Genomic DNA, 27,246 nt, shown 5'->3' with positions numbered 1-27,246 from the left:
GAGCGGTCTTCCTCTCTTGGAAATGGTTGGCTTAGGAACGGCCTGTGGCCCAGTCCTTGCCAGTGGGATCCGCGGGAGTGGCTGTGGCAGACTCCCGGGGAAGGTTTTTCCGCAGCAGCGGAAACTGGGAAGGAATGCCTCTCTTCTTCACTGGGCATTGTCGGTCTGCACGTGACGTCTGGCACTGCCACAGCCACCGAGACGGCACTGACACAGGGGACGGTGTTGCTGAGCCACTGAACGCAGCAAGCCGGGAACTGCCCTCCTTCCGAACTTCCTGTGTGGAAGGGCATTAACCCTCGTGTAGGGTACGTCTCTCTCTGGTCAGGGTTCCGTTTTCTTGCAGGCAAAAGCCTCCTGACTGATATACTCTTGTCCTCGTGGCCTCGGGTTCACTCACTTTACACTCGTCTGAGCGGGGGCCCTCAGCAAGTGACTGGTCGAGGCGTGGTATTAAAGGTCAAGGACACAAAGGAAACCCTCTTCTTGAATAAATCAAAGATACGACTCCTTGGCCCTTTATATCCTGGGTTGGGACTGAAATAGGATCTGCAGCTGTGTGGCCAGCTTCTTGCAGGTGAGGATAGATTCCTTCTCAATGAGCCCAAAGGTTTCTCTTATACTCCTGGTGTTTTCCTTCCTTCCTCCCTCCCTCCCTCCCCTCCCACCCACCTTCCTTCCTTACCTCCTCCCTTCCTTCCTTTCTTCCTTCCTTCCCTCCCTCCCCCCTTCCTTCTTTCCCTCCCCCCTTCCCTCCTTCCCCCCTTCCTTCCTTCCCTCCTCCCTTCTTCCCTCTCTTCCTTCCTTCCTCCCTTCCTTCCTTCCTGTGCTATGCTGGAGCTGGTTTTACCCGCTCCTAAGAGCCAACTGTGCACGTACGTCTTTCCACACTCCGAGTTCAGCAATGTCACATTAGTAGCTTGCAATCAGCCATGGTGGGAGGTGGGTTTTTTTTTTTTTATACACTTAATTTGTTTTAGAGCAGTTTTAGGTTCACAGCAAAACTGAGCAGCTGATAGAGGCTTTCCTCATACTCCCTGTCCTCCGACATGCATGATCTCCCACATTCTCAACACTTCCCACCAGAGTGGTTCACTTGCTGAAAACTGATGAACCTACATCAACACACTGTTTTCACCCCGAGTCCGCTGTTTACGCCAGCGTTCGTTCTCGGTGGTGTACACGCTGTGGGCTTTGACAAATGTATACTGACCCGCAGCCACCATTATGGTATCACAGAGAACAGTCTCACCGCCCTGAACATCCTCTGTGTGTCACCTGTCCTCCCCTCCCACCCTTGGCAACCTTTGATCTTTTTACTGTCTCTTTAATTGTTGTTGTTGTTTTCCAGAAGGTCGTATAGTTGGAATCACACAGTGTGTACGTAGCCTTTTTAGATTGGCTTCTCTCACCTAGTGACTTGCATTGAAAGTTCTTCCATGTCTTTTCATGGCTTGATAGGTCATTTGTTTTTAGTGCCGAATGATCTTCCATTGTCTGGATATCTCAGAGTTTAGGTATCCACTCACTGACTGAAGGACTTCTTGGTTGCTTCCAAGTTTTGGTAATCCTGAACACAGCTGCTATGCACATTCATGTGCAGGTTTTGTGTGGACATGAGTTTTCAGCTCCTTTGAGTAAATGCCAAGGAGCACAACTGCTGGATCGTATGTTAGGACTATGTTTGGTTTCGTGAGAAACTGCCAAACTGTCTTCCCACGTGGCTGCACCGTTTTGCATTTCACTCACAGCGAACGGGAACTCCCGTTGCTCCGCATCCTCAGCAGCATTTGGTGCTGTCGGTGTTTTGGACCTTGGATTGTCCGTGAGATGTGCAGTGGTACCCCGTGGTGACAGTCTGCCTTCCCCAGTGACATATGATGGTGAACGCCTTTCCATATGCCTCCTTGCAATCTCTCATCTTCAGAGGGCGTCTGTGCAAGCCTTTTGCCCATTTTAACACCAGGTTGCTCATTTTCTTATTGGTGAGTCTGAACAGTTCTTTGCATATTTTGGAAAACAGTCTCTTGTCAGATACGTCTTTCACAAATATTGTCTCCCATTCTGTGGCTTGGGTTCTCGTTCTCTGGACACGTGGTAGAAATATTTACATCACGCACTTGGCATCGCCACCCAACAAATGAGGGCTGCCCACCAGAGAGCCCCTTGCTAAACCTTGACCAGCACACACGCCCGTGTATTCAGGCACGCACCATTTATGGGGTGGACTCTCTCCCTTGCCCTCAGAAATATTCAGTCCGGTGAGGGAGGCAGGTCAGTGAATTCCCGACTCTGGTGCAGAGTCCTGCGTCTCGGGACAGACACACAGAACAAGGATGCTACGGGGATGTGAAGGAGGGGCAGCTGTATCAGCCATGAAATTGGGATGGCTTCCCAGTGTGGAGCGTGAGCCTTGAGCTAAGCATTTCAGAGTGAGCAGCAGCTGCCTGGATCGACACTGCCCACTGAGGTAGCCTGCCACTTGCCACATGAGGCTGTTAACTCCCACCAGCCACACTGCAAGCACCTGGTAGGCACACGTGGCTACAGGCTACCCCATCAGGCAGAGCAAACACGTCTGAGACAGTCCTACTGGACAAGACAGTGAGAGAAGGGCGGAAGGAACAGAATGGGAAGACACAGAGGCCTGAGAGCGTGACTCACTCCGGGGAGGGGTGGGAGCTGCGGCTGAACACACACGCAGCAGTCAGATCACAAGATGTCTTCGGTGCGGAAACCTCGGAGCTTAAACTCCAGTGCAGAAGCGCTGGGGAGTCCCTGAAGGCTTTCAAGCAGAAGCCTGATGTCATCCGCTTTGCATGTTAATAAGGTTCTCCGGCAGTCAGGCTGATGAGAGGGGGCCACCCAGGAGGCGGGGAGACCAGTTCTGACTGAGACTGTCCCTGGGAGAGCAGTGAGAGGCTTTAGAAATGAGGCACCGACCGGCCGGATGCAGAGAGAGGGCAGAGTGAGGAGATGGGAAGGGCCCGCCACTGGCTGACTGCGCCTGGCCCCTGGGAGGTGCTTTGTAAACATCTGTTGGCTCAATGAATTGGTTCTAGCCGAGCCCAGATTGGACAAATGGGTGCACTCCCCCTGGGCCCTAGCTGGTATGTCTATTGCACAAATGAACAGGTAGAGGGGAATTTCTTTTCAGCCAAAGGGGAAAGGGGAAGTAGTGAGAGAGACAGACAGAGGAGATGTAGGGGAAGGTGCCATCCCATCCTGTTGATGGCTCCAGTGACAAGGGAACAAGCTATGATTGTGAAAGACTGCGAGGGACCTCTTTGGGACCCAGGGACAAGAGCTACCAGAGTTGGGTGCAGGCCACTCTCCACCCCACCCCTTGCCGCACGGATGCGGGGCAGCTTCCGTTTCCTGGAGGACCCAGCCAGCTCCCCAGCAGACAGACACGATGCACAGCAGGTCCACAGTATTGGCAAAGACATCAGCCGGGAATGTTCGAGGCAACCGCACGTGGCCGGAGTAGGAGACAGACATAAGCGGGCCGATACTTCAATACGTGAGAAGCACCGGCCTCCCACTCACTCCTGGACTCGCAGAAGAAACTAGAGATTCTGAGGGCAGGTGGCTAAAACCTGCCATCGCTTGGGCACCGATGTTAGTATCAGCTTGTTTGCACCTACGGGTCTATGATGAAGGGAGCATGTGGGTTACAGAGTGAATGGCACAGGTGACATGAGGCAGGTTCCACTCGTCCGTTCCTTTATTGTGCCTCTGCATGCCATGCACAGTGCTGGACGCGGGGCACACAGCAGGGGACGGAACAGATGGGCCCTGCCCCCAGCGGGCGTACAGTCTGCTGGCCCTCCACATCAGTCCGGCACCGCCACCCGTGTGCGGTTCGGGAAAAGCACCGGCACCACGAGACGGTCTAATGGGAAGGGTCACTTCAGGTCAGGGGTCAGAAAAGAACAATTTGAGAGAGTGACATTTAAACCGAGCCCTGGAGACGCACGGAAGTTAGCCAGGTGAAGAACAGGGGGTGTGCATTCCAGGCAGAGGGGACAGCAGGTGCGAAGGACTTGGGGACAAGCCCTGGGCCATCCGGAGGCGGACAGACGGTCAGTGGGGCAGGGGCATGAAGGCGAGGAGGAGAGAGGCACAGGAGGGGGTGGGAGAGGGAGGTGCAGGCCAGACCTCACAGGGCCACGCTGGGACTTGGCATTTCAACTCAAGTGCGCCGGGCAGGGGAGGGATGTGATCAGATTTCTGTGTGACGAAGATCGCTCCGGCATCGATATGGAGAAAGGAGTGGGGACAGCGGGCACGCAGGGAGGAAAGTGTGGAGGCTAATGCAGGTGCTGGGGAGAGAGCTGGCGCTGGCACGGCTGTGGTGACGGCGAGAAGTGGAGGAGCTGGAGCAGGACTCGGAAGAATCAACACTGTGCTTCCCCCTGCCCTTGCCGGGCTGCGGAGAGGCTGAGGTGCTGGCTTTAGACGAGACAAACAGCAGATGTTTTCACCCCGCCGACCCGTCCCCCCCTCCCCCCTGCTGCCTGTCCTGCTCTGGGCCAGCGCGGGTCTGATGATGTCACACAGGCCACCCCCTGCCTCCTGGCAAGCCCACGCCTGACGGGAATCGATTCTGTGCTTACAGATTTCCTGAGAAAGCTTTCGCAACCTCTGCTCACATTTAACATAATTACTGGTAGGAAATCCCTGTTCGCACTTCACCTGAATGCCTCTCACCCTAAAGTTTCCTGACTCCTGATGGAGAGGGTGATGCTAAAAGAATAAGGCACCTGGGCAGATGTGACGTCATCATGGCGGTTCTGAACCACGTCCGTCTCCCCCACAGCCACAGCAACCCGTTCGTTAGCAACAGAGAGAGGTGCCCCAGAAGAGGAATCCAATTTAATGTTTGCAGCTCGCTTGCTGTCAAGTTCTTTGCCCTTGCTGCTCGAAGTGTGGCCCTGGACGCAGGAACCTAACTTCGGAGACGGGCGGAAACGCAGGCCCGAATCAGGACGCGGGGAGTGTTAACACGCTCCCCGGCCATTCACAGGCACACTCATTTTGAGAAGCGCCCTGGCCTCAGATGGCCCCGAGGCCGCGAGAAGCGGGTGGGCAGGGGCAGGGCCAGAGCTTTGAAATGCAGCGAGCCTCGGCAAGCAGGGAGGGAAACTGAACTGGTCCAGCAGGAACTGGGTTTCTCTGGAAGTTCCCTGCTTGCTCCCAAGTCACACGGGGCATTTCTGCCGAACTCAGAGGCAGTGGCTGTTTCCTGGCCGTGTGCCTGGCAAGCGGCGCTGGGTGGGTGAGCCCCTGGTGCGGAAATGCTGTCAGGTGGGCAGCGTCGCGCAGGTGCCCCCCGCAGACAGCACCAGAGGCCAAGCAGAGCCAGCTGCCCCTCCCCCAGCACGGACGGTTTGGTCCCTGTCCTCTTAGCTTGGTCCCCAAGGGCCCTTGTTCTCTGGGCGGTCAGGGTGACATCTGCCTCCTTCTGCACTGAGCCACGCGATGAGCAGGCTGCTTTCTCGCCTCAGTGAAAACTACTCACACAGTGGCCTCGGGTGGAACAGAGGGCCCGGTTCAGGGGTCCCGAAAGCCCGCCCACACTGTGTGGTCAGCCTCTGCAGGCCCTGGACCCTGCCCCACCTGGGGGGCGTGCCACCAGGCACCAGGCACAGCCCCACAACAAGGGCCCTGGTTTTGTTACTGCTTCCTAGAGAAGGGATTCAAGGCATGAAAGCCAGGCCAGAACCGAGTCATTTCACTCTGTCCTCACTGGGGCTGATCCTCCCACGCAATCAGACAAATGGATCGAGTTGGTGGGCTGTTTAAAGCACACGGTTTAAATACGGTAAAATCAAGCATTCATGCCGGCTTTCATTTACCGTACCCCGCTCGCATCACCTAGCGCCAAACACCCGACTCGGCCTCCTTTGCCTTTGTTCTCTGGTTCTCATTGCCTGAGACTCCGGCGTCCCCCTCGCCTGTCCCACTTAACCTCTGGCTCCCTTCCCTCCCTATGCGCCTCTCACGCTGCTCCTTCCTCTTTTGAAATGTCCTCTGGCTGCTAGACGATCCTCGCTCACACTCGACTTCCCCTGTCTCTCTCCGGCTCTTGTCTCTCCCTTCCTCAGTCTCACCAGGAGTCCCTTCTCTTCCTGTTTCTCTCCGAAGGTGACACGGGGATCAGAGAATCTTAGAACTCGGAGTCAGAGAGATGCAGCCTACATTACACTGACAGTTACTTCTGAGTCGCGAACTCTTTTTCTTACATCATCACCTTTGATGGTGGCTGCCCCCGTCCCTCCCTAGAGCAGGAAGGGCTGGGGAGGAAGGAACAGACCCCCTCACTAACACTTTGGCCCCAACCTCTTCTTTCACGTCTCAGAACTCTCTCTCTCTCTCTCCCCTTCTAGGTGTCCTTGGTGCAGATGCGTGCCCCCAAGCTCCCCTATGACGCTGAGCTTCCTTCTCCAGGGGCCCTTGTTCCTAGCCAGGCTAGGATGAGCGCTGGGAAACCCAGTTCCATTTTGAGGTGCTGAGGGCAGACGGGATCGCCATGGGGATGTTCTCCCCAGGTGCAGCTCTTGGGCGGGGAAGGCGCCAGAAGAGGTCCAGTGGTCAGGGAAACAAGAAGCTCATCTGAAAGCCGGGTCCCACCCAGGGTCATGTTCCACCAACCCATCAGCCAATCACCAGTGAGCGCTGCTGGGGAGCGGGCCTCTCTGTGCACCACTGGGCAAAGCGTCTCCGGACCCAGGAAACCCGGAAGGAGAGCGCGTAGAGCCCCAAGGAGACACCTCTGCAACCACAGAACACTGACTAGGACGCCCAGCTCTCTCGGCCGAGGCACTTTCCAGGATCGAGGACGCCACTTTCTCAGAAGCTGGGGACCTGGAGGTTACACCCGAGTGAGCCACCGGGAGGGAGACTGGCGAAAAAACCCCTCCATTTCCCAGTGCTCGCTCGGCTGCTCACAGTGTCCCCATTTCTGGGTGTCGGCCACAAGGAAGGGGACCGGCCAAAGAGCAAGTCTTTCGAAAGAGACGCAGGTCCTGGCCTTGCCCGGCCTCGGGGTGCCTGTGCTCCGGCCCTGCCCTCACACCCTGAGCGCTCCGGCTCAGACTTGTGGGGCTGCACCCTCGTCCTCCACCCGGCAGTGCTCGCTCGCCCTTGGAGAACGGGAGCAGAGCGGCCCTGCACACCCTCCAGGGGAGCGGGGCTTGCAGGTGAGCCAGACATGCCCTGCCAAGTCCAGCCCCACCCCACTGCTCTGCAGCCAGCGCGGGGGCGTGAGCCTCTGCTGAGCTGCCCGGTGACAATTCCCAGGACCAGGGTGTGGGGGGGAGTGGTGCCGTCTTTAGAACAGGAGGAATCTCGGTTCCATTTCCCTGCCCCCCACTCCCAGTCCCCAACACCGTCTGCACCCCGCCACCCCGCGGAGGGGAGTAGAAAAACAAGTATGCATATAAGCCTCCACCTGAGTTACTTTCACATCAGCTAATTAACCAACTAAACTGTCAATAAATTACTGTCATGGAATGTGTGTATACATAGGCACGTGTGTGTGTGGGCGTAGCTGTCTTCCTTGCTCGCTCCCTCGCAGACAGCTCCGGGCAAAGCCTCCGGCCCCTCCAGAAGGGATTCATCGGCTCATGGATGTCACGTAGTTGGCGGGGAAGAGGCCCAGTTGGTTGTGCAGGCGGCCGGTCCACCAGGACGGGTTGGAGCTATCCAAGACCTCGATCACCTCTCCGGAGCGGAACCCCAGTTCGTCCTCCTCGAGAGCCTCGAAGTCGTACAGCGCCCGGACCCACCGCACTCGCTGTTGGGGCAAAACACAAGGGGTCCCGCTAAGCCGGGGCTGGCCGGGCCAGCCCTGAGACCAGCACGCGGAAGAGACAGCTTGCCCCGAGGCTGCTGTGTGGCTCTCCGGAGACACCTCAAACCCCACTGCCGCCGAGAGCGGCCGCCGGCTGCACAGCCGGGCGTGAAGTTGGCGGAGCCCTGCAGGGTCACTCCTGAGACTCAGGACTTGGGCTGACAGAGAAGAAACTCTCCCAGCCCCAGGAGAATCCTTGAGAACTACTCTCCCCCCATCGACAGGTGGTCCTTTTACTGTCTTCAAGTGGCAGACAGAATGGCAGGCTGCCCAAACTCACAGCCCCTGGCACTGGCACAGCCGGGGCAGGACGGCGCTCAGGACCTCTCCACGAGAAGAGGAGCCGGGAAACATGAGGAGGACAGGGCAGGGCCGCCGGCCCAACGAGAACAAGGCTGGGTGGTGTCGGGCTGGGACCACCCAACCCCTGCTTGCCCTTCACTCTCTGGGTTCCCACCACGGCTAGTTGAGCCCCGTGGACCTTGCCGTCTCTCCTGGAGGAACAACCGTTTCTCTGATTACCCAGCCGGCAGCCCCCACTGGCCCAGAGGGGGAGCTCACGTACCCCAGCCGCCTGGAGCTGCACCGGGTCTGTGTGTCTGCGGTGCATGAGGGCCATGCCCATCTCGCCGCCCAGGCCTATGCCGCAGTGCCCGTCGTTTATGTCAAGGCTGCCTCCACGGCGGTCCTGGAGACAGACGCAAGAGAGGCCCCGTCACCACGCGGCCAGAAGCACCCCTCCCAGTCTCCCCCAGTGCCTGGCTAGGACGCCATAAACACAGCCAGTGTTCCAGAATGCTTGCTGACGATGACAGTAAACCCTAGGTGACGGCGAGAGGAGGAAGTGTGACGAAGGGACCCTAGAGTCTGAAGGCAAAGTCGATGGCGGGTCTCATTCACTCACGAACTGCTTGGCAGGCACCTGCCGTGTGTCTAGTGTTGTCTAAGCAGCGGGGATACGCAGCGGAAAGACAAGGTCCCTTGTCTCCGTGGGGCGTCAGTCAGAGGGGACGTCATGCACATTGAAGTGGTAAGTGAGCAGAGAGAGGAGTGGCTGAGTCTGCCTGGGCAATCAGGGAAGACTTCCCAGAGGAAGTGATCGTTGAACTCCAGCTTAAAGGACCGGCCAGGAGAGACTTTCAGGCAGAGGGGGCAGTACATAAAGGCCTCGAGGGCATGAAAGCAGCAGCAGTGGACCCTCCTGCCAACTAGAGGTAGTGTGGCATCGCGGGCAGGAGGGTGTGTGGGGGGCGCAGAGGGGGGCGGCGGGAGATGAGGCTGGGGGAACAGACACGAGCAGCTCACAAAGGACTCGGGGTGCCCTGCTAAGGAGTTCAGGAGCGATGCTATCTGGCATATTGGCCATCTCGGTAAGCCGCCTCAAGTCCCATCTGGAACAAGGCAGGGAGCGGGTGTGGATAACTAACGAACTAAATAAATAAATAAGCAAGGCTCCGTGGCAGGTGTTAATCCGCTTTTCTTGTAGGTCTCTGGCAGCCAGGTGGGTTGAGCAGCAGGAGTAGATTTGAAATTGTGCTGATAGGAAAACCGGCAATTGTTCGCCGAGCCCTCGGAGGGAGAGGGTGTGTGTGCGCGCGTTCAGGCAGGCAGCCGGCCGCCTCGCTGAGGCTGCTTTGCCCGGGCAGGCTCCCTAGCTACTTCTGCCACTTGGGGAGCCTGGGATCTTCTTTCCGAGCGCAGTGGGACCGGAGGAGGTGGGGCCGGGCCAGCAGCCCCGGGGCCACAACAGAACCCCAGCATCGTGGGGTGCTTCCCCGCAGGAAGGGGCAGTGGGAACGAAGTGTCCCCAGCCTCCAGGGGAAGCGTGCCCTGCCCCATCCTTTCCAGGTACCTGATGAAAATGGTGATGCTGCGTGTACCGCTGCTGCTGCGGCGGCGGGACTAGGGGGTACTGCGAGGGAGGGGGCGGCGGGTGATCCGACAGCTTCCGGTTCATCAAAGGCCGCATCTCTTCCCCCACAGCCCCACTGAGGTGTGGGCCTCCCTGGGCCCTCTGGTCCAGGCTGTTGCTCCTGCGACCCTGGGAGAGAACAAAGATGATTGGATCTGTCCTCCTCCCGCATCTCCTGGCCACCCCCCCACCCCCCTCAGGCAGCTGTTCTCAGACTCTGCTCATGACAGCTCTGAGAAACAGCTGATGGGCGGGGGCAGCTCCACGAGAGCCCACAGTTCAGACCCTCTGCGTTCTCAGGTTCTCCCAGTTTGGAGACGTCAGGTCTCTGGGTCACAGACGGACACTTCCCACATGGTATCCGTCTGGTCCATTCCCAGGGGGCTGCTGGTTCTCTGTGCAATCAAGCTGAGATGTCCCATTTTACTGACACAGTGCCACCCCTCCTTATCGCCTGCTGCCACACTGCTGGACATCCTGCCCTCCAGATAAGCCCTGCTATTGCCTTTGCGTGATTTTGAACCGTCGTTTAGAGCCTGGTGAGAGAGACCACAACACAACGGTCTTGCAGCACCATGGAAACCAGGCCTGCGCTGGGCCTGTTGGGAGGAGCAAGGCCTTCTTCATGCCACAGCCGCTTCAGGAGACAGAGGGAGTTATTTTTATTTATCAGTTTGGAGAGCCCGGGGCTGAGCTACTACATGCCAGGCACTGTTCTAAGCACTTGAGAGAGATGAACTCATTTAATCCAGTTTAAGGCAGTTTTAAGTTGCCTTTCCTTATCTCCGCATGTACACCCTAGTAATCAATACCTCCGTCCACTTCCTGGTTACAACACCCGGTTAACCTTTGTATTTCTTTCTGAACTTCTGTGTGCGCTTGACGGGAACGCCCTTTTCTCCTTTGAGTGTGACTCCTCAGGCTTACAGTCAGCTGGTACCTTGAAAGGGATGGTTTTCCTCGTTTCCCCAGAGCACGTGTTGCTTTGAAAGTCTCAATGCCTTTTCAAATAGCCGGGCCTGGGACTGCAACTGCTCCAGTCACTGCCCTTCCGAGACCCGTCTCCTAGGCCACGTTCATTTCCCCTGAACGGCATTTTACACATCCTGTGTGGATGCGTGCGCGTGTGTGTGTGGGGGGACCGGCTTATGGAAGGCAAGTTAGGATCTCCTCTGAGCCCGCTGTGGACCAGACTCCGCGGCAAGTGCTGTGACTGTGTTTTCCCGTTCGACTGTCACAGCAGCCCAGGGACGGAAGTGCTACACCCCCCCACCCTACAGCTGGGCACACTGGTCCTCGGCGAGGTCCTCTTCACCTGGCTAGGTGATGAGCAGAGCTGGTGGTAAAATCAGGACTTAAAGCCAGATCTGTCCCATGCCTTTCCTAGGAAAACGATACTCTGCCTTCCAGATGCTTCCAAGAGCAAGAATTCCGGGGCAGGTTTTCTCCTCCAACGCCTCCGCCCCACCCCGAATCCTGTCATAAAGCTCTAGGAGGCCGCAAACTGTGACGTGGTCACGGCGGTGACAAAAGAATGGCACCCACAATCAGGGCTCCTGTGCACTGGGCGCTTGCAGTGCGACCAGGGTGATGTGCGAGAAGGGGACACATCCTTCCCCCTCACAGCCGTCCCACGAGGCAGATGTCCCTGTCCCCCCAGTGTCATGGAAGAGGTCACGGGGGACCGGAGGACTTCCCCAAGTCGCACAGCCAGGCAGTGCTCAGCCTCGACTGAGGCTGAGCCCCGACTGCAGAGCTGGTCTACCTTTCGGAAGCCTCGGGCACCTGCCTATGCAATGCGCCCCCTGGTGGCTGGTGGGAGGCCGCGGCTGCCGCGTCCAGTCTCCAGTCTCTAGACTGAGCGGCCTGGGGGCGGTAGCCTACCGGGTCCTCGCGCGTTCTGTCCCTCAGGAAGATCTGCTTCTGTTTGGAGATGGAAGTCGTCCTGTAGTAGTCCACCAGCTTGTTCAGGGATGGAAACTTCTCTGTCCACAGGAAGTAATTACCCTTGTTGTCTCGCATGACCTTGAAGTGCTGAACGTCATCCTCGTGCCTAGAGATGAAGGCAAATCCAAACGGCGTGTTACTCGGTGGCAACGTCCCCGCCCTCAGGGCTGCCGGCATCCAGCAAGGGCAGTTCCCGGGGCAGGGCAGGGCAGGGCAGGAGGAGTGGGTGGCTCCCTAATTACTGGGCTCCTGGGGCAGATCTGGGACAGTTCCGCTCAGGACACGGGCTGCGCTAGAGCAGAAGTAATTTGTCTGTCTTCTGACACTGGAGCCGATCGTTTATAAGAAAGAAATGTTCCGAGAGCTTGAAAGACTATGAGGTCAAGGACCTTTTAACAATGTTTATCTGAAACGCGGCAACCCTTGAGTCCTGTGCTAGCTAAGGGCTCTGCCAAGACTCAGGGGGAGGGGTTCCCAAGCCCTTGTTATCTCTCTGTTATCAGAAACACTGGGAACCAGCTCCTTCAAGCCCAGAGACCTGTTCTGGACAGTAAGACACTGCCTTGAGAAACTTGTCACACTTTGTTTTCTATCTAGATCTCTGGGTCTTGATTTATGTTTTGCATAAATAAGGTGGCAGAGCATTTGGACCTTTTGAGGAAAGAAGTATTGTATAGAAGCGTAAAGTTTTAATCGGAAAGGACTTCAGAGATTGTTTATCTTTATGTCTCCCCGTTACAGCTGAGGAAACAGATGGAGGGCCTTGGTCAAGGTCACCGCAGGTGAAAGGCGGCGCTGAGGCAAGAGCCCTGGGTCTCTGGCTCCAGCCTGCCCCACCATGCGCACGCGCCAACTGCTTTTAGATGGGCGTCCTTGGACACCAGCGGGACTCACAAGGGACTGGGCATATATCGGTAGCAGGGCTGCAGAGATGGGATTTTATTCACCGGGAAAGGGGGCCCTGGGCCTTTATCCATACCTCCAAGTCATTCTCTTTAGGACATCAAGTTTACTTGTGAAACGGACATACATTTATATCTAAAAATTAACTGACGTTCATTGTACCAATTGCCTGATGCAAAAAGCCAAGATCTTAAAGAGTGTCGGAGAGTAAAGATACCTGAAGGTCAGTGGAGGTTTCTGAGGGGTGGATGGAGTGGTCTGTGTGCAGAGGGGACAGGAATTCTGATCGGCCGCCTCATTTATGTGCTGGGCTCTGCTCAAGGCCAGGTGACCCACGCGGTGACCTCTGCCACACTGCTCAGGGCTAGCACCCAGCACGCTGCTATCGCCGTGTGGCCTTCGCCTTGGTTTCGGCCGTTAACAGATGTTTTCTTCACTCGAACACCACATGGCTTGACTCACAGTCATCACCCCTCAGTTCGGGGAGGAGGAGGAGGAAATATCCCTGTGGTGTAATTATTCACCCACCCTCGCTGGCTGAACAACACAGAGTGAGAAGCATTAACCCTTTCACTCTCATGAGCTGGTTACCAGTGCCGACGGAAAGAGAGTGCTCTGAGAGGGGCGAGAAAAGGCTACAACCCAGTGCTCCGGACACTGGAGTCCAATGTTTCAGACCCTTATCAAACGCTAAGGGATGAAACCACAATTAGCTCTTAATTGTCTGTGCTCGTGACAGAAAGCAGATGTATAAATAAGTGAATTAAAATGATGTCACTCTGGAATACATTATACTGTATTTCTGTGGAGTATGTGGTAATGACTACGGTGATAATCACTGTACAAGAAGCTGCATTGCCTCAGTAGCAGGGGAAGACTCTGGCGGAAGTCAAGGCTGACCATTTTGTAGAATCCATTTTAATCAAGGAAATATAAACCGTGGTTTGTAGCTGAGGAAGCCAGAGTCAGCTTCATGCAAACCAAAGGCCCCGAGAGATGCCCTTCTGTCCAATGATTTACTGGGTCCATTCTATAATCAGGGCCCTCAAGAAAGAGGTTTGACTTATAAGATTTATTAAGTACAAAATCTCATTAATTAAGGCCTAACAAGCTTAGAGCTTGTGATACATCAATATTGGCCTGAGCTGTGGAAAGGAAAGGACAGGTAAGAGTCTGGGCAAGACTGCAAGGGCACCATGGACCAGTCCAAGCCACCTGTGGGCACTTTAGGGGCAGTTGCACATACAAATGGCTGGCCCATTATTCGTGAGTCCCTCCTATCTACTCCTTAACATATCCATTCTTTCTCAATAATCAAGTGACTTCAGTTTATCACCTGAGGCCGGATTTATGCACTTCAAGCACTCAGGCGACATGCCTTCCAAAATGTGTTGAATAATCCAGACCAGCATTTCCTGGCCACTACCTCGACAGCGGGGTTCACTGCACAGGCCGCCGCCCTCCTTCGCCGCTCTCGGCTTTCATTCTCGCACTTTCACACGTGGTCACCAGGTCTGAAACGTCACTGGCAGCCCCCGACACGCCGACCACACCCAGTGTGTTCAGACTTGGGGCTTGGGAGCGAGGGGCTGTGTCATGTGTGACCCTGGACTGAGTCACTTCCTGCACATCAGAGAGGTTTTGCTCTTGGGCTCCGCCCCCCTCACCCCCTGCACCCTACCCCCCGCCCCTGCTCGGCTCTGCCACCCTCAGATGTGGGTGTCTGCCCTTCTCCTCGCGCCGTCGCAGCAGCTCCGTGGGTACCCTCCAGCAATGACCTGGGGCTTTTGTTTTTCTCTGACCCCGCTTCAGGCACCCATCAGTAGTGCAAGGCTACAGTGTAGATGGATGTGGACAATTCTCTCCGACTGCTTTCCACAAACTCTCACCGAGCGCCTACTGGGCACTAGGCACTGTGAAAGGTGCAGAGGTAAAGCAGATAAAAATCCTGTCTTTCCAGAAGCACCTGGGCTGCGTGCGGGGCGGGGAGGGACAGATAAGTATACACACAATTTTGGCCACAAACCAATGTGCTAAGGAGTTACATGCATGCGTTATGGGAAGGACATGAACCGTGTCCTGAGCAATAAGTCACATTCGAGACGTCACCTCAGGGCTTTAGCAGTCTGGGTTGGGGGGGTGTCGGGAATGGCCAGTACCTGACAGAAATGGAGAAGTCCCCGGGGGAGCTCTGGCTGGCCCGAATGATGAAGAAGCCAACCTCCTTGCCCATTAGTAAGTTCTCGGCCTGGTGTCGTGAGAGGCCTTCGTGAAACCACCTATCGGGTGAGAAAAAAACAGAGGGTCTTGGTGAGATGCCAGAGTGACAGGAGGTGGAAGTCGGGGTGAGATGACCCGAAGGCAGAGGGCTGGGGTCTCTGTCCAGCGGGGAGCAGAGGAGACTGCTCCAGGCGGTGCCTGGCGCTGCCAGTGCGAGGCTCCCTCTGTGCCCCCGGAGGAGCCTCCGCAGCTCAGAAAGCCCCCTCAGGGAAACTGCGCCCGCACCAAGTGGGGCGGGGTGGGAGTGGCTCGCTGCGGGAAGCGGCCTCCTGCCGGCAGCCGCATGGGGCCTGCTGCTGGGAAAGAACTGCAGGGACATCCGATGGGACCGGAGGACAGGATCCCTTCAGTCCCTGGGGGCGGGCGGCGACCTGACAGAGCTGGGAAGGGCCTTGGGTGCTGGCTGAGGGCACAGCGCGGGGGGCTGCAAGGCACCCGGGGAGCCTGCACACACGCTTGGAAACGAGCAAAGCCGGCGTCAGCCTGGGAACCACGCCCACACAGCGGGCTCCTGGGCCTCCTCAAAAAATCCAGGCTGTTAAGGATCTTCCCGTGGAGGAGGGCACACTGAGGGGAAACTGCTCTCTCGGAGCTGCGGCGCGGGTGGCTGCCTCCGGAAGTGCTGCTGCAGGTGGCCTGTGGCGAGTGGCACCTGAGAAAGACCGGGCTATTTTCACCCCAAGCGTGTTGCCATCAAAATTTTCACCCCACAGCTAACTGGCCATAAGGCAAATTGCTGTTAAAAAAAGTTAAAATCACTAGAAATAAAAGAACAGAAAATTTAAAAGGCCTATTTGAATATGTTTAAAGTGAGCGTAGCTTCGTGGCAATCGCGCGCAGATAACTGATTTCAGCGTGTGGGTCGTACCCAAGCCCTGGCCTGCGTCATGTGGGACGTGGGGGTGCCGCTCTGCGCTCTCCGGGAGGCCCCGCCTCTCCCCCCAGTCGCTGTGCTTCCAAGTGGGAGCAGTCTTTATCCTCCGGGAGAAGCGCTCGTTTAATGCCCCCACCATGTTTACTCTCGCTGGACAGACCTTCAGGAGGGCTGGCTAAGATTTACAGATAACATAGATTACCGATAATGGAACTGCAAGACCTCGTCAATAGAAAAAAATGAAACCAAACTGACGACTAGCTTAACTGGATTAAGTCTGTGGAAGGCAATTGATCGATTCATCAATGGAGAAATATAAAACCAACGAACCAAACAAAAAAATCAAAATCAAACTGTCAACCAGTTATTTTCTTTTTTATGGCAGTAGATTCATCAATAAAGAAATGAAAATAAACCAGAGGGGAAAACCAACTGTCAATTGTCAACCAGTTATTTATCTATTAAAAACAACAACAACAAAATTGTGTTCAGCCAACCAGTCACACCGGGAAAATGCCTGCAGCAAAATGCTTGCAGCAAAACGCTTGCAGCAAAGGTAGCTACGGCAAAGGCTCCACTAGAAAGTACCTGGGATGGAAAACGGGCTACAGCCTCGGGGTGGGAGGCCAGGAACTTCTCTCAGCCACAGGAAAGCAAAACAAGTGTTTGCAGTCACGCAGGGCTAAAGGTGGGACTGGGTCCCCTTGCTCCGAGGTGGCCGCCCTAACTGCGGCCACTAGAAGGCAAGCGTGGGTGCCCCTTTAAGGTGAATGTCCAACAGGAACTGACTGGATTCCTTTGTGAGCAATTCCTGTGTTCTCTGGCATTTGGGAATCTGAACAGACGGGGTGGCGGGAAGGGTGCCCTTATTCCGGACCAAGGACTGCAGGGGAAGGCTGCCTGGTCTCCGAGGGGCTGGAAGCCGAGGGTCCTGGTGACCACTTGCCTGGAGACCCTGCCAGAGTATGTGCCATACAACCCTGTGGGGGTTTGCGTAGGAAATCTAATGGGGGTGGGACAAAGAATGGGACACACCCCTAGCAGCCACACCTTAAAAGGAACCGTGTTAGGAGAGGCAGCAAGCAGTGACAGGATTGTTTAGAAAACATGCATTTGTCTCCCAACTGGAATTTGATAAGTGACTTTTTTCCAGGACCTGCCAAGCTGTCTACACACTGCATATGAAATGAGTGGCCAGGGCTTCAATATTACATATCATTCCAAAGATATTTACTCATTCATTTAACAGCTTTTGTTAAGTAAGAAGTGCCGGGCCCTCTTCTGGGCACTAGGGTAAGTGGTGAGCAGAACAGGCAAGGAAAAGAGCCCTGCCCTCCTGGAGCTTACACTGTCACGTGGGGGCACACAGTAGGCCACAGAAGAGTTACAGCATATTGTGTGTCAGCTGATGGTAAGAGCTGTGGGGACAATGAAAACCAGGAGGGGGGACGGGGAGGGGGAGTGGGGGAGGGACTTAAAATACCTTGACAGGGAGGACCTCCCTGGGAGCCAGACATTCTAAAGGAGGCTAGGAAGATGAGGAGAAAGCGGTGCAGGGGATGGAGGAAGAGCAGCCAGGAGGAAGGGTGTCCCCGAGCCAAATGAACCAAGCGTTTCGATGGGAAGGAAAGGTCCCCACATCAAACTGTGCTGAAATGATGGCTGAGAATGGACCAGGGACCAGTGGTGCACTGTGACCTTGACAGAAAGGTTCTCCGAAGTCTGAGGACTTCAGAGGGAGCGGGAGGAGAAGAGTGGAGATAACAAACGTAAACAATTCCTTTGGCGAAGGGCAGTGGTGGCTGGAGGAGGGTTTGGGATTCAGAGTTTTTTGTTCGCTTTTGGTTTTGGTTTTTGGTAGGATGGGAGAAATTGCAGCATCTTTGTTTGCCGACAGGAATGACTGAGCAGAGAGGGGAAGCAAGTTGATGTGGGGGAGAGAGGGTAGAGTTTTTGCTAGAGGCATGGCCGGCTGCAGGAGGTGGGTGGATGCGGTGAGTCAGGGTGGGGGAGGGGTAGAGGGGCTTTTCCGGTCACTCCCACTGTCCCAGGGAACCTGGAAGCAAGGCCGTGGGCTGAGAGTGTGGCGGGGGAGGGGGTGCAGGTTGGAGGCACAGGGGAGGTGCGATTTCCGCATCTAGAAGGTCACAGGGCGGCATCAAAGGCCCGGTGGGGGTCAGTGTTTCAGCGGTCAGTGCCGGTTCACAGCGAGAGGCCCTGCTGCGCTTCCCCCGCACTCGCCAGCGCCGCTGGCTTTGGTTTTCTAGCAAACTTTTGCTCTTTGGGCTGGTCCCTGACTCTTAGACAAGATTAGATTTCAATCTAACCCTTGTGGTCAATTCTTGAGACAACGAGATTCAATCTCAAATTTTCATTTCCTCTTTATGAAGGGAGTTTCCCTTTTTCTCCCACGGACTTCTGTCTTTGGTGTAAGCATGGTTTAAGGACGGCAGAGAGTGTCCACACGTCCGATCAGGGCCCGGAGCTGTCTGGGGTCCCCGGTTAGCACGGAAGCCAGGTTGGGAGACAAGTGTTTTGAAGTAGCAGCTCTTGAAGTGGGGAGGCCAACAGCTCTCCCACCGGAGTTCTTGGAAACCCTGTGATTACACTTACAGATGATTTCAGTGTATAAACTTGAAATAGGCATATGAACACATGGCATAAAATTCAAAAGAGACTGCAGTGAAATGAAAATCTCTCCCACCCCTGGCCTTCAGCTGCGTGTTTCTCTCTCCGGAGGCAACATTTTTGACAGTGCCTTGGGTGTGCCTGGATCATTTTAGTGACTAGTGAAGGGGTAAGGGGAGCGTGTGTGGGTAGGCCCCTCTCAGCAGGCTGGAAATACTTACTCAGGAAACTGGATGTCAATAAAATTCTTAGGCACGTATCCTTCTTGGCTTCCGAGCTCTGCCTTGAACCACTCCTCCTGGTTACTTAAGATCTACATAGAAGAGAATAAAGAACAAAGACACCATAGGGAATACACAGAGAACTAAAGGAAAGAGTCTGCAGAGCAAAGAGTGACCTTTTGGGTTTAGAGAAAATAAACCAAAGAAACCACACGGCTGCCCTAGTGGGGGAGCAGCAGGGTCATCTTTGGAGTTTAGCTTTTCTTGACCCCAAGCTATTTCTGTGCACAAGTGCCACCTACACATGTGGCACCACCATGGTGTGGCTTCCAAGACTCAGCACTCAGGGGCTTCCCTAAACCCCTTTCCCTTTTTATTTTGGAAGTTTATATGCCTTGGACCTCAGCATCTAAGCTCACCCTCTGGGCTGATGGTGAGAAGGCAAGAGCGGCTACTCCGTATTTTTTCTTCTCTGCCACGTGACCAGGAACCTCTTAAACATTTAATTAGTTCTATTTTTTTTAAAAAAAAACATGCAGATTAGCCCTGGCTGGCGTAGCTCAGTGGATTGAACATAGGCTTCGAACCAAAGCATTGCAGGTTCGATTCCCAGTCAGGGCACATTCCTGGGTTGCAGACCATGGCCCCCAACAACCGCACATTGATGTTTCTCTCTCTCTCTCTTTCTCCCTCCCTTCCCTCTCTAAAAAATAAATAAATAAAATCTTTAAAAAATAAAATAAAAACAAACAGATTAAAACTTAAATGTCCAAGTGGGGCCAGCTTCGAAAACAGTAACTCTTTGTGTTCACACTCCTTACGCATCACAAGCAATTTAGACATAACCGAAGATGTCTGGAATGCCTTTTCCCAACTTGCTTTTCAATCCAGGTCACAGACAAAAGCAGCAGTTCTGTCTCATTACTGTATGGTCCTACCTTGACCTTGATTCCAAATGTTATCACCTACCTTGATTACTCGTCTGACTGGCCGGGCTTGGCTTTATATGACTTCTGGTTATTTCAGCAAATATTTCACCATTGGAAAATAAATACTTGCCCATACCCCACTCTGAGAGTATTGGTAAAATATGTGGCATAGACTTGAACAGTAATTCAGAATGAGGTTGGCAGAGCAGAAAGACGGAGAGAACCCTGATGATGCCATTGAGCCACGCAATCAGCCACCCAGGATGCCACCTACTTCTAAACTTTGGATGAAATAAACTGCTGTTACCATTTAAGCCATATTTCGTGTCCATTTCTTGTAGCCGAAGATGTCTGACTGACAGGAGTGCTGTGATGAAGGGGAAAGCAGAGGACGGACAGGGAAGACACCTGGGAGAGAGGACACCGGGGTCGTCTAGGCAACGACAGGAGTTACCCGGGAGAAGCCTGATGTCAAAGAAACTACTTCTGGGATATGAGGGAGTGCACTGCCTTCTGGGTGTGAAAAGCCTTGGTCCGGGGGGAGTTTGGATCATGGTTCAGAGGTCAGAAGAGGGGGAATTGGGAATGCCGGCCTTGGGGGCCACGTTGAAGGTTTGGATTTTTATCTTGAAACTGACGGGGAGCCATTAAAGGATGAGCCATTCAAGCAGAGAAATGAGACAGTAGGAATCAGAGTTGAGAAAGAGTGTTGCATCAGAGTGGAAATGGAAAGGAAGGGTCAAGTCAGTGGCGGGGTGGGGGGGGGCGCCGCAGGAGGAGAAACTGCTGGAAGACGACCGTAGGCATCCAGGCGAGAGACGAAGGGGATCTGGGCTCAGAGGAGGTGCGGACATATTTTAGACGAATCAGGAAGCAAAATGGGCAGGGTTTCATGACTATTCGTGGAACTGAGGGAGGATGGGGATTCTGGGATGGCTCTGGAGTTTTGGCTTGGGAGACTGAGTGGGAGGTAAAGCCTTTACTAAAATAGAAAACAGAGGAGGAGGAGCGGGTCTCGGGAAAAACTCGCGGCCCTCAGATCGTGCGTGGGTGAGTCCACGTTGCCCCTGGGGCCATCTGAGGAGGGAAGCTCAGTGGGCAGCGGGAGATGTGTGTCTGGACTTGGAAGTGAGGATGGGATTTTAGAATCATTGGAAAGTGGGTGAAGTTGAAGCCATGGGCCCCTGGGGTTCTCCCGCCCAGACACAAAAGGAGAATTAAAGAGAGCTAGGTAACTGAGAAGCAGTGACGGCCTATTTCCAATATCCCTCCTGAGGGGAAAGGACGGGGACATCACCGTGAGTTTGGAATGAGAAGACCTGGTTTCTAGTTTGGCCCTGTCACTAGCCGTGTGACCTTTGGCAAGTCAATTGACCATCTGGAAAATGGGGACAAAAAGATGGGCTAACACCTCCCAGAGCTGATGTGAGGATCACATGAGCCCTGTGCCCGGGATTCCTTTAGAAAGTGTGCGCCGTTTTTCAAAAATGTAATTCTGTGCAATGTGGCCTTCTCACAAGGGAGGACTCCAGCCCTGAAGGACGCAGAAGGGTTTACACATTCTTTAACGTGTTCAATGTGCATGTTCTGAAGCAATAAAAATGCATCCCACGTTTGGGTTCTAGACTTGCTGAGAAAAGAGAACTTTGTAGTTTCCAACACGTGTGGCTGTCGCTGGCGCTGCGGCCCTGTGGGTCTGTGTGTGCTGGGGGTGGGAGGGGAGCAGAGAATCTAGGTCAGAGGGACTAGGAAACCTGGCGCCCGCACCTGGTACGCACATACAGCGCCCGAGGGCGTTTCAGGCCGTGCCGTCTCCCGGGTTTATGGCTGCGGCGCTCCTTCCTGCCACCACACGGGAATTCGGAGTCTGGCCTGGGTGGCAGGTGTCAAGTGGGAGAGCGAACGGGGATGGGGTGAAAGAGGCCACTTGGAAACTGGCTCTTCACAGTGAGAACTGCACTTTGTGCTCAGTTCTCTGACCTGAAACCAGCTGTAATTTTAGTAATCGTGGCTCACACCCAGCTACCTCTTCCAGCAACGGAAAGATTATCTATCGCACGATGCTGGCCATTTCTCCCCGCCACCTGGCACTCGGTCTGCCCGAGACTGTGTTCCCAGGGAGGTGAATTTACAGGCTATTTTGGATGTCTAGAAGGCACGGTTTTAAAAAATCCATTTTCGGCAAAGAAGAGTATTTGGGGGGAGGCGGTTTCCTCCTGCCGTTGTTGGCACAGGGCCCCTGACTTCCTGTTCTCATCTCTCCATCTATTCGGCTCCCCTATCTCTCGTCCTCATCACGTAAACCTGAGCAAGGAGTTCAGCCTGAACACATGAGGTTTGACACTTTACCGTATGTATCTTAATTCTCACAGTGCTGCCTTCCAGAACACATTCTCGGGCCCCGTGGCCTGAGACCGAGTAAGGTGTGGGAAGAAGGCAAAATGTGCGGTTGAGAGAATTTTAAAATTGGATGGAATTACGGCTCTTAGAGGCACAGCAGAAAAGTGAAGGACAGAAGTTAATGATGTAGGATTCACTCTTAGTGCTTTTAGGCCCCTGTTTTAGTAGGAAGAAATGGGGTTGAGTGAGACGCATTACAGAAGCAGACAGAAATCAACTGGGTCAAGAGACGTGTTTTGAGATGACTGACGTACCCAGCTGACGCTGCGTGTAGCTGTAGGCCCACAGCTGTGTGACACGGACACAAGACACCACACTTCTGACCTGGCAAGTGTTTCTCCCTCAGAAGCAGCAGGATTGAGTCACTGGGCAGGGGTTCCCTGTCCACTGCCTCGCTCACCATTCTGTGCTCGGCACCTAGTGAGCACCTGCTGTTTGTACTCGGGGGCAGGGAGTGCAAAGGTGAATAAGCTGGGGCCCTGCCCTGGGGAACTCCGGTCTGGAGGGGGTGGGTGGGTAGTGAGCTGGGAGCCATTTCTGTACCCTCCAATGAAAAAGCCGGCTTAGTCTTCCAGTGCTGGGGGCTAAACACAAAAGAGCATCCCGGGAGGGAGTTGCTGGGTCAGTCAAGAGATGGCTTTGAAAACATTTGTGAGGCTCTTGGGGCACGTTACCCCATTCTGGGGTGCGGGGGAGGGACTGACGCTGCACCCTATGTAGAGAGGCCCACGGGCAGGGCCGCTAACAACCACAAGACAGACATTCTGTGAGGCCCGGCCAGAGGCCCCTCTCTGCTTTCCCTTTATTGCAACAATCGCGATGCACAGACTTCTTTGAAAAGAAGGAGTTTTGCCTTCTGATGGAATTCCAAATGAGCATGCAGAGATGCAATTTAACAATTCCAGAAATGTGTCCAGGGCACTTGTTTGGGGGCCGTGCTTTGTGTTCAATGCTGGGAAGATGTAAGGTCGACCCTGGCACGGCTTTGCTCTCAGGGAGCTCACAGACCAGTGGAGGAGTCAACCATTCATCCATTCACTACATATTAGCAAGGGTCACCTTTCTGCTGCTGTAGCCACCGAGGCAGGCCTGGTCCCTGCCCTCACAGAGCTCTGTCCAGTGGCCAACGTGTAAATGACAATCAGGATCCCATGGGGCAGAGGCAGCGATGTGAGGTGGGTCCCGTACAGGGTGCTCGAGAGCATGGAGGCTCGGCCTGCCCATAAATAACTTGTCACGTGGGGCGGGCTCGCGAGTGTGTTGAATGAGGTGTGTGTGAAACACTGTGGAAGTGCTGAAGATGGAAGGATTAATTTCCCCAGGGCAGTAGGGAGGCGGGCTTGGTGAGGGTTCTGAGGCAGAGGTGGTCAAATATGTGTGTGTGGGAGAAGGGCACATGGAGGAGGGGGGAGCTTGAGAAAGGATGGTAGACTCAGTGCAGCGTGACCCGGGGGCATTAGTACACAAAATTGTGTGTGTGTGCGTGTGTGTGTGCATTCATGCACATGGGCATGATGAGGCTGGGGTCAGATGGCTTAGATTTTAACCAACTGGTTATGGGGAACCACTGAAGGCTTCTGAAGAAGGAAGTGGCGTGACCTGATTTGTCGTCTAGAAAGCTCCCTCTGGGAGTAGCACTTAGCACGGCTGGAGGAGGAAGACACAGGGGACGAGGAGGTCGGTCAAGGGGCTGTGGCAATGGTCTGAACAGTCAGAGAGCAGGAGTGAGTAATACTGATAACATGTGGTAGCCACTTACTGAGCATTGGCTTTGGGATGGGGACATTACTTCTAATCCGTTCTACGACCCTGCAAGAATGGTAGATCCTCCACTTACAGAAGAAGGTGCTGAAGCTCAGAGGGGGCAAGTGACTGGCCTCAGGCCACACAGCTAGTAAGCTGGGGTTCAAACTCAAATTTACCTGGCTCCAAAGTTCCTTGCTTCTTTTTACTGCATCAGGCCTCTCTCCAGCAAAGAGGGGGTTGCTAGAGAGAGGTCAGAGAAAACACATCTTCAGAGCAAAGGACAGTGTCTGCGTGTCAGACAGAGCGCCACTCAGATCCAGGTGGGCAGTGTCACATTCTACAGGTGTTTTGGTATGGTCCTTACGTTCCACACTAAGGACATCATCAGTGGATTTGAAGGGACAACTGGGGGTAAAAGTCGGATCCCAGAGCGTTCCTGTGGGATGAACCGGAAGGGGGGCAGTGGAGGTGCCCAGCAGAGAGGATCTGACCCAGTACTGGCAGCAGAGAGAGGAAAGGAATTGGAAGCTGGACCGAGAAGCAGAGTTGAGAAAAGTTGTTGTTGTTGTTTAAAACTTTTCTAGGGAACAGGGAAAACTTAAGTAAGATGATAGATTCTGTTTGCAGTGGGAGGTGAGGGGTGGGAGTTGGCTCCTCCTGCACCATAGAGTCACATGCTCACAATACCCCATAAATTAGGGAAAGACTGGTCACCAAATGGCAGCTCCCTCTGTGATCTTGGTAAGGTTCCAAAGAAATTGGGGTCTTTTCCTGGGTCAGGAGCCCAAGGACATTTCAACTTTGAGAGGCTCCAACACTGAAGGCACACTTTTTGCAGCCACATTATTAGATCTTGCAAGGCGAGAACAGTTAGGAGGATAAATACTGGGGGTGTTCAAGCTCCAAACCAAGTCATCACCCGGTTTACGCTCCACAGACTCTCTCTGAGTCACCCTCTCACATACTGACAAGGTTCTTCCTACAACAAGCGTAATTTTTAGTGGTGAGACGATGGTAGCCTCGGTGCTGCTGGGCTGGCCATGTGGGCTGCTGAGGGCCAGGGATAAGGAGGTCTGAGGGGGCTCTGAGGACGGCGTGGGGAGTGTTGGCATCACAGACTCCTCGTTGCCCTCTTAAAGGGCTCGTGCCCTTTTGCACAAAGCAGGGGCTAAGATGCAGAGCCTGTGAGTGCGGGGCATGAAATCTGGGAGAGGTCCAAGGCCTCGTCAGTTTAGCAAGTGGCCACCACGACTCAGGTGCAGGCTGGGTGTGCGTGGCCTTTGTTGAGTCTCCTCCAGCTGCCTTCCCTGAGCTGTCTCCATCGCACCCTCCTCTTGTAAGGCCTAGCCATGCTGAATCTGACAGGGCTCACGAAATTCTGCACGGGCTCGCTCATGTCCAAGCTTTTGCTAAAAGCCCAGCTCACCTTCATTACACCCCGAACAACTGATGTTGCCACAGGTGCCTACAGACCCATCTTTCAAGGTGGGATCGCTCGTCTCCTCCCCTGTGCTTCCCAAGCTCTCAGACAAGAGCATCTGTAACAGCCCTTCGGGCGCATTTGTTTGCCTCCAGAGACCGTGAGCATCTCAGGGCAAGGACGGCGGCTCGTGCCAGCTGGGCTTCCATCACCCGGCCTGACGGCTGGCACACAGGTGCTGGAAGGAACCCCTCTGATGGAGGTAAACTTCTTTTTTGAAAGGGACTGTGTATGGTTCTTAAGAAACAAAGGAAGGCTTGTTAGATTAACTCGGCGAGCAGAGCAACCTAAACTCCTGGTGGAGGCCCTGCGGCCCAGGTCACCTACCTTCAGGATGTCTCCGGTGTGAAAACTCAGTTCATCCTCGCCCGAGGCGGTGAAATCAAACTTGGCGATGGCTTCCATGTTGTAACGCGAAGCTGGAAGAAAAACAATGTGGTCACTGTGCCTTTCTGCCAGGAGAAGGGTGGCAGGGCGGGTGGTACTGCGCAGCAGTCGTAGCGGTTGATAGGCGAGGGGTCGGATGTCTCCGGGCCGGAGGGAGAGGCCCAGGAGCACAGCGAGAACTTTTGTTTCTGAGAAGGGCTGCTGGAGCCGTGAGCACCTGCCTTCTGGCACCTTCCTCCGAATCCCCAGATGCCAGGAGCGGACAAGGAAAGGCAGGCGGACTCTCCTTTCGTCTCCCTCTGCCTGTCACCATTGCTGGGGCATCTCCGTGTCTGGGTCACGGGGAGAAGACTTGCTCTCATCTCTACCTTGAGGCCTGGGGGCGGGGGGGGGGGCTGGAAAGGCTGTTCTGTCCCACACAGTCCCAAGGCTGCCCCTCGGCAGCCCTGTCTAACCGCGCAGTGTTAGTGACACAGACGCTATTGTCTCCTTTGCGTCTGAATCACTTCAGGGAATTGAACAGCGTTGGCCAGTGGGGAACTCCGGGGCCTTGTGCGTGGTTTGGGAGTAGAAAGCACTCTGGTTTAGGGTTGGCAGGCTCAGCAGGTCAGCTCCCGTATTCATCTTATTAATGTGGTACAAGCCGAGTACAGTTGAAAACTTTTCATTTTATTACTTCCGAAGTGAGTTACAATACTGACCCCTCCTATTACTGGATGAGACCTGTGTAAGATAAACAGGTCAGCCTACAAACGAGATAGAGGTTTTGGTTTTAGGAAATACTGGGGCTGTAAGAGAGCCGAGACCTGATTTTGTTGGTGAATAGCGAGCTATATGATTTTGTGCAAGTAATTAGACCTCTTGGAGTCTAAGTTTCCTCATCTGTAAAACGGAGGTTGTAATAGTTGACTAACGAGGAAGTGAAATTCAATGAAATAATAGAGGCAAAATGTCATGCAGGATAAAGCTAAGTAGCATTTTTGTTTTAAAATAATTTGATGGGGTTAATTTACCCTCAGCAAAGGTACAGCCTGGCTAACAGCAGCCCAAGTTTCCTTCTAATTTCTCTCGTCTCCTAGAAACTTTTCTCAGTGACGTTTGGTGCCTGTTCTCCACGACCCCCAACCCCTCGGCCCTCCGCTAAGACGGCTTACCGTCAGGACGCAGCCCGGAAGGCTGTTGTTCGGTGTTCCTGTTTTGCAAAATTTGCCTAAGTCCCAAGTCCTTTAGATTAGTAACCCCCAAACCTAACTGACTTTCAGTGACCAGTAAACTGGAACTACAGTTGTCCCCCCTCAGTGGAGATTTCTGCCCAAGTGACAGGATCTGGGTAAGTAAGGACGGTGGCCACCGGTGGCCGGGTGCAGCGGCAGAAATCCGGGGATGAAAGCTGACTGCAACAGCAGCGATAGCAACGGACTCGTTTCCTTGATTTTCCACATTTGCTTGGTCGTCCAAAGGCAATTTGTAGAGATGAATATTACCCATCCCAAAGATATTAAGCAAAAAATATTTCAGCAGCCAAAGCAAAATGTCATCACTAACTGTCTGAGCTTACTCACCAGCCAAAACTACCCTCCCCCCAGAAGTATACTTTTTGTACACTTTCTTCAAGACCTGTCCATCCAAGGCAAATGAAAATTTCTGTGACCCAGGATGACCCACTCAACAGGAAGGCAGA

The 27,246-nt window shown here is 54.2% G+C and overlaps 1 protein-coding gene across 4 annotated transcripts in view; it reads right to left on the bottom strand.

The window, feature by feature from the left end:
• Window positions 1–7,355: 7,355 nt before the first annotated feature.
• Window positions 7,356–27,246, bottom strand: part of GRAP2 (GRB2 related adaptor protein 2) — a 60,414-nt gene continuing 40,523 nt past the window's right edge. For all 4 annotated transcript variants that reach the window (XM_028533016.2, XM_036019650.1, XM_036019651.1 and 1 more), the window contains exons 2-8: window positions 25,506–25,597; window positions 18,624–18,715; window positions 14,780–14,899; window positions 11,655–11,823; window positions 9,711–9,899; window positions 8,424–8,546; window positions 7,356–7,801 (exon numbers count right to left, since the gene is read on the bottom strand). In XM_028533016.2, the coding sequence (XP_028388817.1) occupies window positions 7,622–7,801; window positions 8,424–8,546; window positions 9,711–9,899; window positions 11,655–11,823; window positions 14,780–14,899; window positions 18,624–18,715; window positions 25,506–25,583 (951 nt within the window). In that variant the 5' untranslated portion in view covers window positions 25,584–25,597 and the 3' untranslated portion in view covers window positions 7,356–7,621. The remainder of the gene's footprint in view (window positions 7,802–8,423; window positions 8,547–9,710; window positions 9,900–11,654; window positions 11,824–14,779; window positions 14,900–18,623; window positions 18,716–25,505; window positions 25,598–27,246) is intronic.

This window comes from Phyllostomus discolor, chromosome 2 (assembly GCF_004126475.2).
Source record: "Phyllostomus discolor isolate MPI-MPIP mPhyDis1 chromosome 2, mPhyDis1.pri.v3, whole genome shotgun sequence".
Classification (NCBI taxonomy): domain Eukaryota; kingdom Metazoa; phylum Chordata; class Mammalia; order Chiroptera; family Phyllostomidae; genus Phyllostomus; species Phyllostomus discolor.
Note: the sequence above shows the minus strand (reverse complement) of the source record. Positions and strands in the feature narration are given on the sequence as shown.